The following is an 18407-nucleotide window of genomic DNA, read 5'->3' as shown; positions in this document are numbered from 1 at the left end:
TTGGGATTTTATGTGATAGACCAATACAAAGTGGCACATAATTGTGAAATGGAAGGAAAATATTAAATGGTTTTCAAAATTTTCTACAAATAAATATCTGGTAAGTGTGGCGTGCATTTGTATTCAGCCCCCCCTGAGTCAATGCTTAGTAGAACCACCTTTCACTGCAATTACAAATGCAAGTCTTTTTGGGGATTCCATTGTAGCTCTGGCTGTATGTTTAGGGTCCTTGTCCTGCTGGAAGGTGAACCTCCACCCCAGTCTCAAGTCTTTTGCAGACTCTTACATGTTTTCTTTCAAGATTGCCCTGTATTTGGCTCCATCCATCTTCCCATGAACTCTGACCGGCTTCTCTGTCCCTGCTGAAGAAAAGCCTCCCCACAACATGATGCTGCCACCACCATGTTTCACGGTGGGGATGGTGTGTTCAGGGTGATGTACAGTGTTCGTTTTCCACCACACATAGCGTTTTGCTTTAAGGCCAAAAGGTTCAATTTTGGTCTCATCTGACCAGAGCACCTTCTTCCACGTTTGCTGTGTCCCCCCACATGGCTTCTCATAAACTGCAAACGGGACTTCTTACGGCTTTCTTTCAACAATGGCTTTCTTCTTCCCACTCTTCCATAAAGGCCAGATTTGTGGAGTGCACAACTAATAGTTGTCCTGTGGAAAGATTCTCCCACCTGAGCTGTGGATCTCTGCAGTTCCTCCAGAGTTACCATGGGCCTCTTGGCTGCTTCTCTGATTAATACTCTCCTTGCCCAGCCTGTCAGTTTATGTGGACGGCCATGTCTTTGTAGGTTTGCAGTTGTGCCATACTCTTTCCATTTTGGATGACGAATTGAACAGTGCTCAGTGAGATGTTCAAAGCTTGGGATATTTTTTTATATCCTAACCCTAGTTTAAACTTCTCCTCAACTTTACCCCTGACCCATACGGTGTGTTCATTGGCCTTCATGATGCTGTTTGTACACTAATGTTCTCTAACAAAACTCTGAGGGCTTCACAGAACAGCTGCATTTCTACTGAGATTTAATTACACACATGTAGGCTCTATTTACTAATTAGATGACTTCTGAAGGCAATTGGTTCCACTAGATTGTAGTTAGAGATATCAGAGTAAAAGGGGGCTGAATACAAATGCACGCCACAGTTTTCATATATTTGTAAAACATTTTGAAAACCATTTATCATTTTCCTTCCACTTCACAATCATGTGCCACTTTGTGTTGGTCTATCACATAAAGTCCCAGTTGTAACATGACAAAATGTGGAAAATGTCAAAGGGTATGACTACTTTTTCAAAGCATTGCACCAGATCAAATTTAGGTACATACCCTGCTTGCATAAAAAAAAAATGTAACGGTACATGAATGACTACAGAGCTGTATTAATTTGTCTTTGTGTCTTTTACATCTGCCTAGAGCAGGGGTGTCAAACTGTGGCCCTCCAGCTATTGCAGAACTACAAATCCCATGAGGCATTGCAGGGCTGACAGTTGAAAGCATGACTCCCAAAGGCAGAGGCACGATGGGACTTGTAGCTTCTCAACAGCCGGAGGGCCGCAGTTTGACACCTGTGGCCTAGAGTATGACTTTAATTGTAAAACTACAGAAATGCAGACGCCATTGCGTACTCAACCTGGATGCTACCAAGCATAGGTGTGAAAAAGTAAACAAATTTAAAAAACATTTGTTATAACCAGAGGCTATACATGGCCATCCAAAATTCCATGAGTGGGAATCATTGGGAATGTTCTGCTTGTCTGGCGTAAGTAAATCTAAAGTAGCAATGGTAACAAACATACAGGACCATGCACCTTTAAGTACAATGGCTTAATGATTCATGCACAAAAGTGTAAAAATCTTATAGAGTTTTAATGTAGGTGTAAGCAATACAACCCTTTCTGGATGAACTGTATAAATTGAATAAATCACAAAGACTTCAAGCAGGAGGAATGCCTTCATTATCACCAACTGAGCAAGCTCACTGTTTCAGTGTATTTATTCACTTGCTGAAGGACTACGATATACACTACTACTACTAGTACACAACAGATATTCTGCTCTATTATTCATGAATTGTCTACAATACGCTTTTGTAAACTTACTAAAAATGTATGAAACATAAAATGCATCTCCACTTTTGCAGCCAAAATGGGATAATGCCTACTTTATATGTTACCATTAACATGGCAAAAAATACTTAAAAACTGATGCTTAGCTATTTAAAGTGGTTGTAAACCCTCTCATATACCCAGTGAAGTAGCTGGCCTTAGGGGATACACAGACATGGAACACATCCTCAAACATAAGTTGTACCGTTTATCTACAACAATCTATCCCCTACGTCCATTTAATGCAGACCTCTGGGATCCCCCCCAAAAAATACTGTAACTGCTGACTTTTAATATAAGGGCACTTACCTGTCCCAGGGGCCCAGCAATGTCCTCACCCGAGCCAATTCTTCAATCGGCTTTGGGTGCTGGAGCAGGCATCTTCAGTAAGGGAAACCGAAAGTGAAGCCTTGTGGCGTCACAGCCTGTTGCCTACTTAGCAAGCACGAAGCGTGCTGCGATCTGTGAATGGGCCACAATCTTCTGGGACTTTTGAAGTGTCCCAAAAGGCTGCGGGGGTTAGGAGGAGAGGTCAAACTTCCGGCTCAGATCAACGTGGCAATCTGACCTGGAATTGGGTCCGGGTACCTGTCAAAATCAGGTACCCACTCGTCCCCAAAAAGTGCCAAATGTGGCAGTGGAGGGGGTGGAGGAGGGAGACGAGCAGAACTTCCCCTTTTGGATGGAGTTCCACTTTAAAGTGCAGAATTTACCCAGGATCTCTCAGATCTGAAAAACAGGTGGCGGGAAGCTGACGTTACATCAGTGAAGGAAGCTCAGAGAGCTGATTGGAGGGAAGGGACATGCCTCTTTCACACAGCACAGAGCTGAGGCTTTCAATCACAGGCTGTGACCTCCCCTGTCGCCATTTTTCTCTTGGTGTCAGGAAAACTCATCAGAAGTGACCCGTGCTTATAGCAGAGAAACATGGCAGTGGACAGAAATGGCACTTAGTGCTTTGGATGGAAACAAGTACACACAACAGAGGGAAACATTTTGTTCATATTTCATTCCTGAGGTTTACAACCACTTTAAATGCTTTTCACTTCCTTGCACGCTGTGCTTGCAGTTCTTCAATATCAGCTGTCATCTAGATTTGAATACTGTCTGACCTAACAAAGGGTTACAAATTTAGAAACTGCCCTCCTGTGATGTATGTTAATACAGTCTGTGTGGGGACAGGGGCAATGTAAAGCCAGCCATACATGGACCGAAATTCAGCCGGTTCAGCAGGAAGCGGACAGAGTGGTTGTACAGAAGTCAATCTATAAGCGTTGACCAATAAAGCTGTATATTTACCAAGCTGTGAAAGCAGCCGCTCGCGTTCTGTCTGCATCTCCTCCTCAGACAGAGCTTTCAGCTTTTTCACATTCTCCTCATGGATCCTCTGTGCCTCTTCATGAGCCTCTGAACTACGCAGACCTTCACCTGTAATCAAACGGGACTTTTCTTTGCCGCTTTCACCTGTAACACAGCAGATTAACCAACAATAAAACATCCCCTGCTTAAACAAGTAACATACAATATATACTGTATGTACATATATGGCAGCATGTGCTCAAACTAACAACCAAAAAGCATAATGGTAACAGACAAACAGGTACTTGAAGACATTATAAACCTTCCCATCAGCACCTTGTATTTTCACCTGCATGTGATGATCATGTAGTTTTGTGGTGTCACTTGCTACTCTGTACACACAGCCTATAGTAAAGTAAATCTTCACAAAACTGGTGTCAGCAATTTCTGTTTATGTTCAATCATGAGGCATGTAGCATGGCACTGCACAGGGTAATGCATGACCACTGTCCACAGTTTAAGATCTGACACTCCTTGAAGAAACTATATATCCCACAATCCCTGGGTCTCTCGGTCTAGTATTGGTACAGCTGCAGTAATTAGATCTGACAAACACAAGCAAGTATAGCAATGAAGGGAAGAGATGAGTTTTCATCACATTAGATCTCCAACATTTTTGATGCAACACACAGAAATAGCAAGGTATTGATTGGATGCTGCATGACCCAAAACAGGACATTGCCTGTCCCTTTAACAAATAGGGACAAACTAGATGAATGAATACATGAACATAGAGGAATCAATCAGCCACAACGCTACAGGATGCAGCAGCAACATGTGAGCCCCTCTTTGAGCAAACAAATGAAACAAGGAATAAACTACACTAATACCTAGCTAAAACAACAAAAACATTTGAAAGTGAACACTTATGTGGTATAATTTTGAACAGCAAAGTGATGGATGCATACAGTATTTTGGCAGTGCCATTTACAAAAATATATAAAACCACCCTTGGGAGGCTGGTATGCCCCTATGAGAAGAGAGCAGGGAGCGCGGCAGTGTCACACTGTGTGTGTGTATTGCTATGGGGGCACCTGCAAGAATAAGGAGCAAAGAATGCTGGCGGGGGACTCCAGAAGAGGAGGTAAGGGACCACTTTGTGCAATATCGTTGAACAGAGCAAGTATAACCTCTTTTTTATTTTAGAAAAAAATAAATAAAAAACAATGGCCTTTATTATCACTTTAATGGCTATTAGCCAAGCCGTTATTGAACAACTCATATCACAGGCATTGTACCAATCCGAGCTGCTCTGTACCATGTGATTGCTGTGATAACCAAATCACAAACATAAACAGTGTAGTGTTTTTATTGGAGAGCCCACTCCTTCCCCTTACAACAAAAGAATGGGAGAACTTATGAGTGAATGAATGAATCATTCATTTATTAATTCCAGATCACAAGCAGCAGCAGATTTGTAGTGAGGGGTTGTGATTGTGGGATCATTTTAAACCCTTCCCCCCCCCCCCTCCTCTCTGGTACATCTCAGCTCCATCCAGTCTTTCAAGTAGCCTGCATACTAACCCTTTCAGCTCCCTTTATCTGTATGTTAACACCTACATTTCCATCCTCCCTTGTGACATGTACATTAACCCCTTCACCACCTCCTCCCACTGTGTATGGGCTGCACAGCTAATGTATCAAGTGCATCATTACAAATCTCCATGTTTATCCCCCTCAACGCCAACATTAAATCAAAGTGACAGATTCCCTTGTAAGAAACTCCACTTCCCCTGATGCTCACCTTCTCTGTAAATACCAGCCGATTCTGGATGTGGTGGACCACAGGACTTCCCAGGGTGTAGTGCTTGGGCCTGAGCAGCCAATCACCAGACCAAAACAGTGTCACATAGGAAAGACAAAGAAAAAGACCAGAACCCTGTGCAAAGTTCAAAACCATCTGACAAGGAGCTCCCCTGGAGTCAGGGTTAGGACTACTGAATCCAAGTGAAGAACACAGTGGCCAAGAAGGCCAACAAAGTTTCAGAACACATCCCTTATGTCTAGTATTCAAGGGTCACAGTGACTCAAAGTATTGTTTCTTTGTATTTGTGTGAACTTTAATCTGCATAACCAGCCAGTTAAAAAAAAAAAAAATTTAAAACCTGATAAAATAAAATGTATTTATATTCAACCCCTTATGAACTCTTAATTATCCATAATTAACTCCTTCCTCGTATAGTTTGTTTGGGGTTTTTTTTTTGCTGACTTTTACTTTTAATATTTTTTTATTTCCTTTGTTTTGTTACTTATTTCAGTGTCTCAAAATGTGCAAAATTCAAATATTTTAGCATCATTTTGAAAAGGACCAGGGCTCGAAAAATACCAGGCGCCAGGTCACTATGACATCTAGAAATTATGTTCTGGCGCCTGGGTTCACACACTGCCTCCCATAGACTTTAATGCAAAATTGCGTTCCACAAACGTCAGTGCAAAAATGCCTCCCGCAGACTTCATTGCAAAAATGCCTCCCGTAGACTTCAATGCAAAAATGCACTCCATTCACCTCTGTGAAAACTCCAGTCAATAGCAATCCTATGTGAACTCTTATCTACGCATGCCACTCTACTCTATCACTTGCTTGTCTGGAATGCACTGCTACAAACTAGCACAGGACCCTTTTCATAATGGCACTCAAAACACAATTCATGTGGATTGCAATTGTGTGAACCACCTCAACAGGAACACATAATACCTAGCCTGTCATGTGAATCTGTGAGCTTTAAAACTCATCCAGAATCGCTTATCTGTGAACCATGGCAGCTCCATTCACACTTGGGTGTTTTGGGATTGTGGCAGGATCGCTGCAATCCGAAAAAGCAGGTTCAGGTGCCATTTTTGTCAATGGCATCTAAAACGTGGTGCAGTTTTGCTGCAATTGTCGTGCAGCAAATCGCATTGCGTGAAGCTTGTCGCTAAAAAGTTGCCTTGTTCCTAGTGCTGACAACCCACACTATGCTAAAAAAAAACTAGCTCCTAATTTTTCCAACTGACTCCTAGATTCAAAGCACATTTGTCAGGCCCTAAAAAGGACAACTTATTGACAATGTTTACAATAGGAAAATAATAATGTCTTTTTGTATATAGATTCCTTTGACAATATTGCCATAAAACAATGCATGTAGTACTTTCTTATCATAAGTAATATACTTATCGCCAAATAAACATCCCATAGCAAAAATTTCTACAATATTCTGGTCTGTGGATACAGCAAATTTTGGTTTGTGCACTTGGTAAATATCCCTTCCATATTGTACTGCAATGTAACTTTTACTTCCATCAAGCAGCTGCCAATTTTCTTCCATTTGCGACTTTATGTCTTGTACAAATTGATAAGGCCTCTATTACAAGCTAATGACCAACCTTTCAAATGGCAAGTTTTGCTTTCATCAGGGAGGACAAGTGCAGGACTGACAAAGTGTTCTGGCTGGGGGACAAGTGAAGACAATTCTGCTTTTTTTGCAGCTTCAGCAGCCCTTTTAGCAGCCATTTTCTGAGCAAAGATGCTGACTTTCCCAGTTCCTGGTGTAGCCTGTATGTCATGACAGATAAACAGAAAAGAAAATTTGGATTATCAATACTTAACAGAATGAAATGGACAAAAACACAAAAGTAGACAACAGGAACTTTCAGGTACTTTCTATTACAGGGTGACAATGCTCTGTTCACTTCTCACAACCGTACTCCAGTGTTGTCACTATGTCAAACGGGCTTCAAATGGAGTCTACATGTAACCTTTTTAATACACATGGCATAGGTGTGGCAGGCACAGCACCCTTTGGTGCCTTGTGCACTGTGGCATTAGAAAAATTATGCAATTGCTGTTTCTTTGTTTGATTAGGCTGACTTTACTTTGTAATTCCTTCAATGCCGCTCTATGGATGCAGTAGGTTTAAAGAGCACACCGAATACTTTAATTAACTTCTTTAATAACTTCTTCTTCACAATCTTCTTCATATAACACTGCTTACAATGGCTTGTTTCTATTATCTCACAGTGGCTTATTTCTTTCGTATTACAGTGGTTTAATTCGTATTACAGTGGTTTAATTCGATAGCTTATCTCGATAGATTCGTTCTGTATATTTCGATTAGATTCGATGGAACTACAAGTAAACACATATAACAGATTTTACACACAGATCTACCTGCACTGTTAAACAACAGAGGAACACACAAGTGCATTAAATACCTATTTGGCCTTCTCTGCTTCCATGGAGCTTCTCTGACTGGAACTTTGTTTCCTCTTCTGTCTGGTGAGCAAGTGTCTCTAGAACAATCTAGCACGGAGTTTTACACAGGTACAAATGTGAAACTGGCTGGGATTGGTTAAGGCTCTGTACAGTGTGAGGCTGGCTGTGATTGGCTCACCTAAGTACTGACTCTTAAAGGCATATTTTCCTTTTCTGCTTCTGCTAACACAATGAATATATAAATGTCATATAACAATCAAAGACATAAATTACAGCAATGATTCTGCTTTTGGCTTTAACATATACACTGTACTGAGGTTATTGGCAGGTTTGGTATACACATATATGTGAACCATATTAACAACCGAGGACCGGTCTTAGCTGGCCAGCTACAATAGGTGTGGTCTACTTTTGTCCCCATCAGAAAACCCACCCTAATAAATGCCATGCTGTGATCGCTGGAGTGCATGTGGACAGGAATAGCTGCAAAGAGGCTGCAGGAGATCATTAGAGCTAAAATGCAACAAATTATGAAAAAAGTGGTAACATATGTAACTTTATGACACACAACGTCATGGATTTAGTGATTACAGTTACGTTACGCCCATTCTCAGTAACCTGCTCATATACTAAGCAAGCAAAGAACCAAATGTCTGCTGCAGGTGTTTAAATTACAAATGACAAGGACAGGCCAACTTCTGCTGAAGTAACAAGATTTCTATTTTTCTGGCCACTGAAAAATACATTACAAAGAGTAAGGGCAGATCCATAAGCACAATACTGGCTACTGTCACGTATTGATACATACAACAGCATGGATTGTGATGATCAGAAGGATACAGAAGGCTTTGCAAGCAAAAATGAACATGTGTGTCCACTGAAAGCTTGTTTCTGCTCGAACAGCGGATCTCTTATCTCACATCACTATGGCTGCTTGTCTGTTAGAGAAATTAGATATGAAAAATACATCCAGATAGACCCTGTAGGCCATGAAAGCCCATATTTAACCTGGAAGGCCTCATGGGTGATTTGTTACTGCAGGTGCCTTCTGTGCTATGATGCCTTTTATAAGCCATGTGTCATTTGATGAAATTAAAAGTGTCTGCAGCAGGCTCCCTTCCAATGCTTTCCTCACTAATGAGCTGTCTTCACTGGGCATGCAGAGAAATCCATCATGTTTTATGGTTTCCAAGGAAACTATGTCATTGGATCATGTATTCGCAGGCAATGTCACCAATGTCTAAAAATGGCTTTCAATGGCGCTATGTAAAAGATGGACCAGATTGTAGTGACAGAAGGAAAGAATACATTGTATATAGTTTACACAACGTACACTGGACTGAGATGGGTAAATTGCATCAGTAAATACAAAGACAATGCACAACATAAAGTTTCTTGTGACCAAATCTCAAGGACAAGCAAGCCAAAAAGTACTGAAAATGCCTAGGGTCCCTATTACATGGGCTGCGAAAACAGGAGGCTGAGCCACAGTTTTACAGTCCCCAAGCAGCTCACCTAACAGCTAAACAATAGCCAGAAAAGGCAGTTTAACCACCTCCCGCCCGCCATATAGTAATATGACAGACACAAAGTGGTTTTCTCATTCTGGGAGGACATCATATGACATCCTCCCATTTTAACCACGCGTGCGTGGCTTCCGGAGCGCGCAGCGCGGCGATCGGCGGTGCACTGTGTCCCTCGGACACAGCGGATCACTGATCCACGGAAACAGCCAAAGATGTCGGCTCGATCATGTGATCAGCTGTGTCCAAACACAGCTGATCACATGTAAACAGGGGAATGCCAGTTATCGCTGTCACGCTGTCAGCTCGAGAGGAGAGGAGAGCCGGTAATCTGCATTCCTCGGAGGGGACATGTACACTGATCATCAGAGCACTGATGATCAGTGTGCCCTGATGATCTGTGTAGCCCCAGCAGCACCACCTGTCAGTGTCCATCAGTGCCAGCTATCAGTGCTCATCCATGCCACCTGCCAGTGCCCATCAATGCCACATATCAGTGCCAATCTAAACTGCCTTTCAGTGTCACCCATCAGTGCCACCTATCAATGCCAGTCAGCGCCACCTATCAGTGCTGCCTATCAGTGCCAGTCAGTGCCGCCTATCAGTGTGCATCAGTATTGCCTACCAGTGTGCATCAGTGCCGCCTAACAGTGCCAGTCAGTGCCGCCTATCAGTGCCATATATGAGTGCCGCCTTTCAGTGCCCATCAGTGATGCCTGTCAATGCCCATCAGTGCCTCCTCATCAGTGCCACCTATCAGTGTCCATCAATGCAGCCTATCAGTGCCTATCACTGCAGCCTCATTAGCGCACATCAGTGAAGGAGAAAAATCACTTATTTACAAAATTTTATAACAAAAACTACGAAAAAACATTTTTTTTTTCAACATTTTCAGTAGTTTTTGGTTTGTTTAAGAAAAAATAAAAGCCCAGAGGTGATTAAATACCACCAAAATAAAGCTCTGTCACAAAAAAATGATAAAAATTTCATATGGTACAATGTTGCATGACCGCGCATATGTCATTCAAAGTGCAACAGAGCTGAAAGCTGGAAATTAGCCTGGGCAGGAAGGGGGTATAAGTGACCGGTAGGCTAGCGGTTAACACAAATTTAACTCAACATGCTGAGTTGACGAGCAGTACCGCCTCTCAAACCAGACACTCAAGTCAACGGGGTTGTGCCATAACCACGAGCCAAAAACTTGGCTCTTGGAATAGTGCATTAAAAAAAAAAAAAAAAAAAAAAAAACAACAACATTCAGGATGCACCTCCTGAAAGCCTGACAGCGGCTGCTTAGGCCACACTCTGAAAAGCAATCCATTGTGTTTCACTTTTAAAGAGCATTGACTCCAACCTAGCTTAAGAGCTTTTAAAAGTGTAAGTTACTGCTGTGCACGTGACACCCAAATCCCAGCGTCTCAGTACTTCAGTGTTATCCCTGCTAGGAGCACCCACCCAAGGATATTATAAGCGAGTGCAAGGCTGTGACCTCAAAGTGGACCATGGATCACAGCAGCTCAATAAAACAAAAGCTGTGCCGGGTGCTTGTATTAATCATACAGCCTAAAGTGTTTTATTATTACACCTAGAGCTGGAGTGTTTGCTACTCAGTAAAGTGAATGTATTGAGGTTTGGTACGTTTTATATTTATGTTTAGGAAGTAAAAAATAGAACTTTCTTTTCAGGTAAATATAAAATGTTACATATTGATATTGCATAGTCTTCTGTCTAGTCAGCAGGTATCATTCTAGTTTCTTTATCACAAGTAAAGCATTAGAACACTTTCACCAGTGCTGAAATAAGCATGTTGTTTGCAGAAAACAATTAGTCAGCCAACAGTAACTCATGTCTTATCAAAGGGATTTAATAGCACATTATGAAATACCTACCTAAAAACAAAGCCCTCCAGCAGTGTGCTGTCACCGCTGACAGGGCTTCCGTCCTTGCCCGGTCTTCCTTACGGGTTCGCAGGCTCTGGCTATCTGACTGGCTGAGCCATGATGATGTCACTCCCAAGCATGCGCGCGGGAGCCCTGGGCACAGCACACAGCTCTAAAGGAACAGCACTGGTATGTTGTTCCTTCAGAGTGCATGCACCGCTGAGGTCACCAGCAGCCGCTTGCTGAAATATCTCCTAAACAGTGCACGTTTAGGAGATATTCATTTTACCTACAGGTAAGCTTTATTATGATTACAGTGGATATAAAAAGTCTACACACCCCTGTTAAAATGTCAGGTTTATGTGATGTAAAAAAATTAGACAAAGATAAATAATTTCAGAACTTTTTCCACCTTTAGTGTGACCTATAAACTGTACAACTCAGTTGAACAACAAACTGAAATCTTTTAGGTGGAGGGAAGTAAAAATAAAAAAACTAAAATAATATAGTTGCATAAGTGTGCACACCCTCCAACTAATACTTTGTTGAAGCACCTTTTGATTTTATTCCAGCACTCAGTCTATTTGGGTATGAGTCTATCAGCATGGCACATCTTGACTTGGCAATGTTTGCCCACTCTTCCTTGCAAAAACACTCCAAATCTATCAGATTGCGTGGGCATCTCCTGTGCACAGCCCTCTTCAGATCACCCCACAGATTTTCAATTGGCTGGGCCATTCCAAAACTTTAATCTTTGTCTGGTGAAGCCATTCCTTTGTTGAGTTGGATGTAAAAAAAAAAAAACTCAGCACCTCCTATGGGCAGTCCTCTCTGGGGATAAAACACCCTCTCTGATATGGGCCTCCAGTCAGTCACAAGCAGTGTCAAGGAGCAAACTCCACCGAGGGGTAGGTGCTGTGTCCATCAATGAACTCAGAGGAAGGGATTTTACAGTGAGTAACAAAAACTCCACTTTTCTCTTACATTCACTGACAGACACAGCTTCTCTTCCTCTTTATCCATGACCAAACAGGGATTTCCCCTTTATAGCAATTAGTAAACGTGTGCACAGATGACTAAGTTGCCTCTTTGCAATCCTGAGAAACAGACGCCTGATGCCAGGAGTTGCTGACCACCCAGGTAGAGTTCGCTGTAACTGGGAAGGGAGGTTCCCGCCCCTTAATGGCATACGCCTGCTCAATCATCTGCCAAATCTAGCAGGAAATAGTGGCAGAAGAGGCCACCAAGCCTTTCTTCAGACCATTCATGAGCACAAAAAGAGAACTAGGACCATGAAAAGTCGCCATCACAGAAAGGTACGCACAAAATGCATGAAAAAAGTCCAGGAAGTGCAGAGAACCAACTCTGGGTGTGACACCCCAGGACACATAAAAGGAAGGACAATGTCTTCATTTAAGTGGGAATCCAACACCATGTTCGGCAGACAGGAGGAGGAGAGGCCGAAGCACCATCTTGTCCTTGTGTAGAACCAGATAAGGAGGCTTACAGAACAAAACAGCCAACTCCGGCACCCTCCAAGCCAAAGTGATAGCGACTAGGAAGGCAACTTTCTGCAAAAGAGTAAGCAAAGGAAAGTCCCAAATGCTCTCAAAGGGAGTCTTCGGAAGAACAGACAGCACCAAATTTAAGTCCCACATCGGGGATTGCACAGGGGGCACCACATGGCGAATACACCGACTAAAAGTGCAAACCAAGGAATGCGTGTCCAAGGGACGCTGAAGGAAAACCGCCAGAGCAGAGTGTAGCAGATGTGCGCACAATTATTGGGCAACTATTAGTGTACAGAATTATGCAACTAAATGAAAATATTCCCATCTCACTTGTTTATTTCCATTTGTTAATCACTTGCCCTCCTGAGGATTTACCTCCCTTCCCGACCAGGCCATTTTTTGTGTTACAGCGCTGCGTTACTTTAACTGACAATTGAGCGGTCATGCAACACTACACCCAAATTAAATTTACGTCCTTTTTTTCCCACGAGTTGAGCTATTTATTGGTGGTATTTGATCGCCTGTGCATTTTTTTAGTTTTTGCGCTATGAAAAAAAAAAAAGACCAACAAATTTGAGAAAAAAACAATATGTTTGACTTTTTGCTATTAAACATGTCCAGTAAAAAAATTTTAAAAAATCAAATTTCATCATAAATTTAGGCCAAAATGTATTTTGGTACATGTCTCTGCTAAAAAAAAAAAACAAATCCCAGTATGTGTAAATTAATTGGTTTACGTGAAAGTTTTAGCGTTTACAAATGGCAGTATGGATACTGGAATTTTTTTGTTTTTGTTCTTATTTTTAATAATGGCGGCAATCAGCGACATAGCTGGACTGCGGCGGACATTCTGACACTGGGGGAAACTGACTTGGTGTCACTGCCATCCCCAGTGACACCAATAAAGGGATCAGTGCTGACAGGGAGAACTGTTAGTAAATAAAACAGTTCTCCTCCCCGTTGGAGATCCATAGAAATCACCGGGTGCCGACCCCTGGTGATTGACAGCGGCGGCCACGAATGGCGGTGCAGGAAGGGCGCACCCCCTACTCGTAAATGCAAAATCACGTATATATACACGTGATTTTGCGCACCCGTGCCACACTGTAGCAGTATTTCTGCTATAGGGCGGCGTGGAAGTGGTTAAAGTGAAAGTAATAAACAACTGAAAATTTACAAAATAAACATTTCTGATATTTAAAAAAAAATATCAGTGACCATTATAGCCACCTTTCTTTTCAATAACAGTCATAAGCCTTTTATTCATGGAGTCTGTCAGTTTCTTGATCTGTTGACAATCAACTTTTTGTGCAGCAGCAACCACAGCCTCCCAGACACTGTTCAGTGAGGTGTACCATTTTTCTTCAACGTGAATCTCATATTTAAGAAGGGCCCACAAGTTCTCAATACAGTTTAGGTCAGTTGAGGAAGGGGACCATGTCATTATTGTTTCATCTTTAATGCCTTTACTGGCTAGCCATGCAGTGGGGTACTTTGATGCATGCGATGGAGCATTGTCCTGCATAAACATCATGATTTTCTTGAAAGATGCAGACTTTTTCCTGTACCAATACTTGAAGAAATGGTAAAATATGAAAGTGCAGCGCTAACTTAAAACAATGATTACACATATGATAGATCCCATATGAATGTGGATCGGCAAAATGACGGCGTCAGTTCATCAGATGTGCTAAATACGTATACAGTCTCCAACGCGTGAGGAGCCAGAGATAGTAGATATCAGAAATGATAAAGAATAGCCAAGTAATCCACTAACCAGATAGCGCATGTTAAAGCGCATGGGACATTTAAGACCTGTCCCTGGTACTCAGCCACTGTATCACTGGAGCAAGGCGGTGTCATCTATAGGGTGACCACTAGATGTCATCTGTCCAGATGGAAGCTGTATCCAGCCACTGTGTTAATGGATCAGGTGGGTGTCATCTATAGGGTGACCACTAGATGTCATCGGTTCCAGGAGAAGCTGTATCAGGGATTCAGGGATGTCACTGCAGATGTGTTCTTGTTAGGCACAGTCCCAGGACCTTCTGGATTTACAGGCTCCCCAGAAATAAAGAGCCCGTGGAAAAAGGCCTCAAATAGTGTGATAACGTTTATTTAAAAATGGACAATCAGAAAAGAACTTACTAGCAAAAGGTACAGCTGCTTATAAACGGCCAGACCGGAGGTACATGTACATAAGATAGCTTGGCACTTCCCTAAAGGGAAGTGCCAAGCTATCTTATGTACATGTACCTCCGGTCTGGCCGTTTATAAGCAGCTGTACCTTTTGCTAGTAAGTTCTTTTCTGATTGTCCATTTTTAAATAAACGTTATCACACTATTTGAGGCCTTTTTCCACGGGCTCTTTATTTCTGGGGAGCCTGTAAATCCAGAAGGTCCTGGGACTGTGCCTAACAAGAACACATCTGCAGTGACATCCCTGGATCCCTGATACAGCTTCTCCTGGAACCGATGACATCTAGTGGTCACCCTATAGATGACACCCACCTGATCCATTAACACAGTGGCTGGATACAGCTTCCATCTGGACAGATGACATCTAGTGGTCACCCTATAGATGACACCGCCTTGCTCCAGTGATACAGTGGCTGAGTACCAGGGACAGGTCTTAAATGTCCCATGCGCTTTAACATGCGCTATCTGGTTAGTGCATTACTTGGCTATTCTTTATCATTTCTGATATCTACTATCTCTGGCTCCTCACGCGTTGGAGACTGTATACGTATTTAGCACATCTGATGAACTGACGCCGTCATTTTGCCGATCCACATTCATATGGGATCTATCATATGTGTAATCATTGTTTTAAGTTAGCGCTGCACTTTCATATTTTACCATTTACTCTGGAGGTTCACGAGGTGCCTTTTTGTGCCAGCAGCTACCCTATCTACATCCACATACTGCGCTCGATTTTATATATATTTTTTATATATAAGTTTATTTTATCTAATACTTGAAGAAAGTGTCTTCTAAAAACTGGCGGTAGGCTTGGGATTTGATTTTGAGTCCGTCTTCAACCCAAAAAGGCCTAACCAGCTCATCTTTATTAATACCAGCCCATACTAGTACCCCATCTCCGTCTTGCTGGCATCTGAGTCGAAGTGGAGCTCTGTGCCTGTTACTGGCCTATTAAAAGTCAATCTCACCTGAACAGTGCATAAAACCTTTGAAAAATCTGTCTTCAGATATCTCTTGGCCCAATTATGACGTTTCAACTTATGTGTCTTGTTCGGTGGTCGGGTTTCAGCCTTCCTTTCCTTGGTCATGTCTCTGAGCACTAAACACCTTGTACTTCTGGGCAATCCAGGTAGGTTGCAGTTCTAGAATATGACAACACTGGAGGATAATGGGTTCACGTTTGATTCTTCTCAAATCTTTAGTGATTAATTTGCCTCTTTTTCTCAACACGTTTCTTGCAACCCTGTTGACTATTTGCAATAAAGCATTTGATGGTTCTGTAATCACACCCCAATATCTTAGCAATTTCAAGAGTGTTGCATCCCCCTGAAAGACATTTTACAATTTTTGACTTTTCAGTCAGTTAAATCTCTTCTTTGGCCGAAATTGCCTGAGGAAAAGAAGCTGCCTAATAATTATGCACACCTTGATATAGGGTGTTAATCTCCTTAGGCCTCATTACACAAATACACATCACCTGATATGCTTAAATCCAATAAGCATTCAATTTTATACAACTTGGAGTTGATCAATATGCATAAAAATTATGCTTTGGTCAAAATACTCACTTGCCTAATAATTGTGCACACAGTGTAGCCAGTGGGTGTAAGTGTCAAATACTCAAGGTATACCACATTCTTTTTAGCTTTAACTTTTCTACAATTTATTGATCATGTTAATGTACCATGAGCTGCAAGTATATTTTTAGCAGGGGTTCTCGGAGACCTGAAAATTATTTCAAGGGTTTTCCCTGGGATATTTGAGAAAGGCTGCTCTAAACAATCGTTGAAAACAAGCAATTAATTTGTTTTATATACCTGTATAATCCAATGTCTACACTGCTAGGAGCCATAAATTATGAATTAAATGCTGCAAAACACTGGCGCAGTAGTTGGAGATCTCAAACTGCTATAAGCAAGGCCTGCATAGGCTTGGATCCTTTGTGGAGAGAACATGTCATGTTTTCTAGATTTAACTTCCCACATATGGCAATCTGGAACTATATATGATGAAGGGATGGGCAATTTTAGCTTCTGGCATTGAAGACATTAAAGGGTACGTTCATCTTTTAAAAAAAAAATTGTAATTGTTTTTTCCTCAGGAGTCTGCAGAGCATTGCACCCATGATCAGTGGATTGTGGGTGCAATGTTGGGTTCCTGCAGACACTTCCTACAGCTCTGTGCAGGTTGTCAGTTTCAGAGCTGTAGAAGAGTGAATGGACAACAAGTGCGCAAATCAATGGCAGATGGGACTTGTCATTTATTTATTCCTAGATATCTGCAAATGAGTGATGGGGCTGTGCAGGTGGAACCAATTTTAAGATGTAACATCAGTTGTGGGGGAGAATAAATGAAATATTCCCTGTCTGCTGTCATGCGGGGGGCAGGGGGTTAGGAGGGGTGCTGCATAGTAGCATGTAACACCCCAAATACAGGTGTAATATGTAACATTTTAAGAAAGGTGAACATATCCTTTAAATTAAACAACTATGTGGAGCAAATGCTAAGACCAAGTCTCAAGTTTTATGATTTGTACTAAATTTCAGTTGCCATCAGTTTTAATGGATAACAAGCTCTATATGTAATAGTAAAGGGAAATATAACTGAAGATGTGTGAAAGAGAGAAAAAATTTGATCAGAACAAAAGACTGACCAGAAACGTATTAAACAGATAAAAGTACCAATATGCATTTTTTTTAATATAGTTGTCTTTTCATGTTCCAACATTTGTGGTCTTTTTTGTGGAGAGGGAGCAGGGGGCAGGAGAGAGGTTGTGAATGCTATTGGTGAGCAGTTAGTCTTCTTACAACAGTAACACTTACATTAACACACCTGGGTTTAAAATCTGAAAAGTAACAGCTTTCACTGAAAACAATTCGTAAAGATGCAATTCAATGAAAAAAGGCACCCCTCCATTACTTGTGCACCCCTACATTATATTAATGTCCTCTTCAGTGTCTCGGGATCTCTAACAAGCACATAGCAATGGGCTAACCCAGGGGTGGGCAAACTTTTTGACTTGAGGGCCGCAATGGGTTCATATATTGGACCCGGGGGCCGGACCAAGAGTAGATGAATGATGTGTATGTGTCATCCATAGTAAGTATAGTAATATTCCCCCATAGTAAGCATAGTAATTAATCCGCCATATAGTAATTCATCCCCCATAGTAATTCATCACCCATAGTAATTAATCCCCCATATAGTAATTCATCCCCCATATAGTAATTCATCCCCCATAGTAATTCATCACCCATAGTAATTCATCCCCCATATAGTAATTCATCCCCCATATAGTAATTCATCCCCCATATAGTAATTCATCCCCCATAGTAATTCATCCCCCATATAGTAATTCATCCCCCATATAGTAATTCATCCCCCATAGTAATGCATCCCCCCTATAGTAATTCATTCCCCATATTAATTCATCCCCCATATTAAGTCCCCAAGTCCCCCGTGTCAATTTACGTACCTTTGCTCCGCACGTTCCTCTCGCCGTGTTCCCGCGCCGTTCCGGTCTTCAGGGCAGGCTGTGAGAGGAGCCTAGCTCCCCTCACGTTCGTCACGCTGCCCCGCCTACACACATCCTGACAGCCATCCTGACAGTATCACGCTCCGCGG

The 18407-nt window shown here is 41.9% G+C and overlaps 1 protein-coding gene across 2 annotated transcripts in view; it reads right to left on the bottom strand.

Moving 5' to 3' along the window:
• RPAP1 (RNA polymerase II associated protein 1) overlaps positions 1 to 18407 on the bottom strand; it is a 111035-nt gene that overhangs the window by 78278 nt on the left and 14350 nt on the right. For both annotated transcript variants that reach the window (XM_089686921.1, XM_089686922.1), the window contains exons 5-6: positions 6839 to 7007; positions 3416 to 3580 (exon numbers count right to left, since the gene is read on the bottom strand). In XM_089686921.1, the coding sequence (XP_089543047.1) occupies positions 3416 to 3580; positions 6839 to 7007 (334 nt within the window). The remainder of the gene's footprint in view (positions 1 to 3415; positions 3581 to 6838; positions 7008 to 18407) is intronic.

Source organism: Staurois parvus, unplaced genomic scaffold (genome assembly GCF_062004578.1).
Source record: "Staurois parvus isolate SC_StPar_1 unplaced genomic scaffold, SC_StPar_1.0 ptg000414l, whole genome shotgun sequence".
NCBI classification, from domain to species: domain Eukaryota; kingdom Metazoa; phylum Chordata; class Amphibia; order Anura; family Ranidae; genus Staurois; species Staurois parvus.
This window is presented reverse-complemented; position numbering and strand designations above follow the sequence as displayed.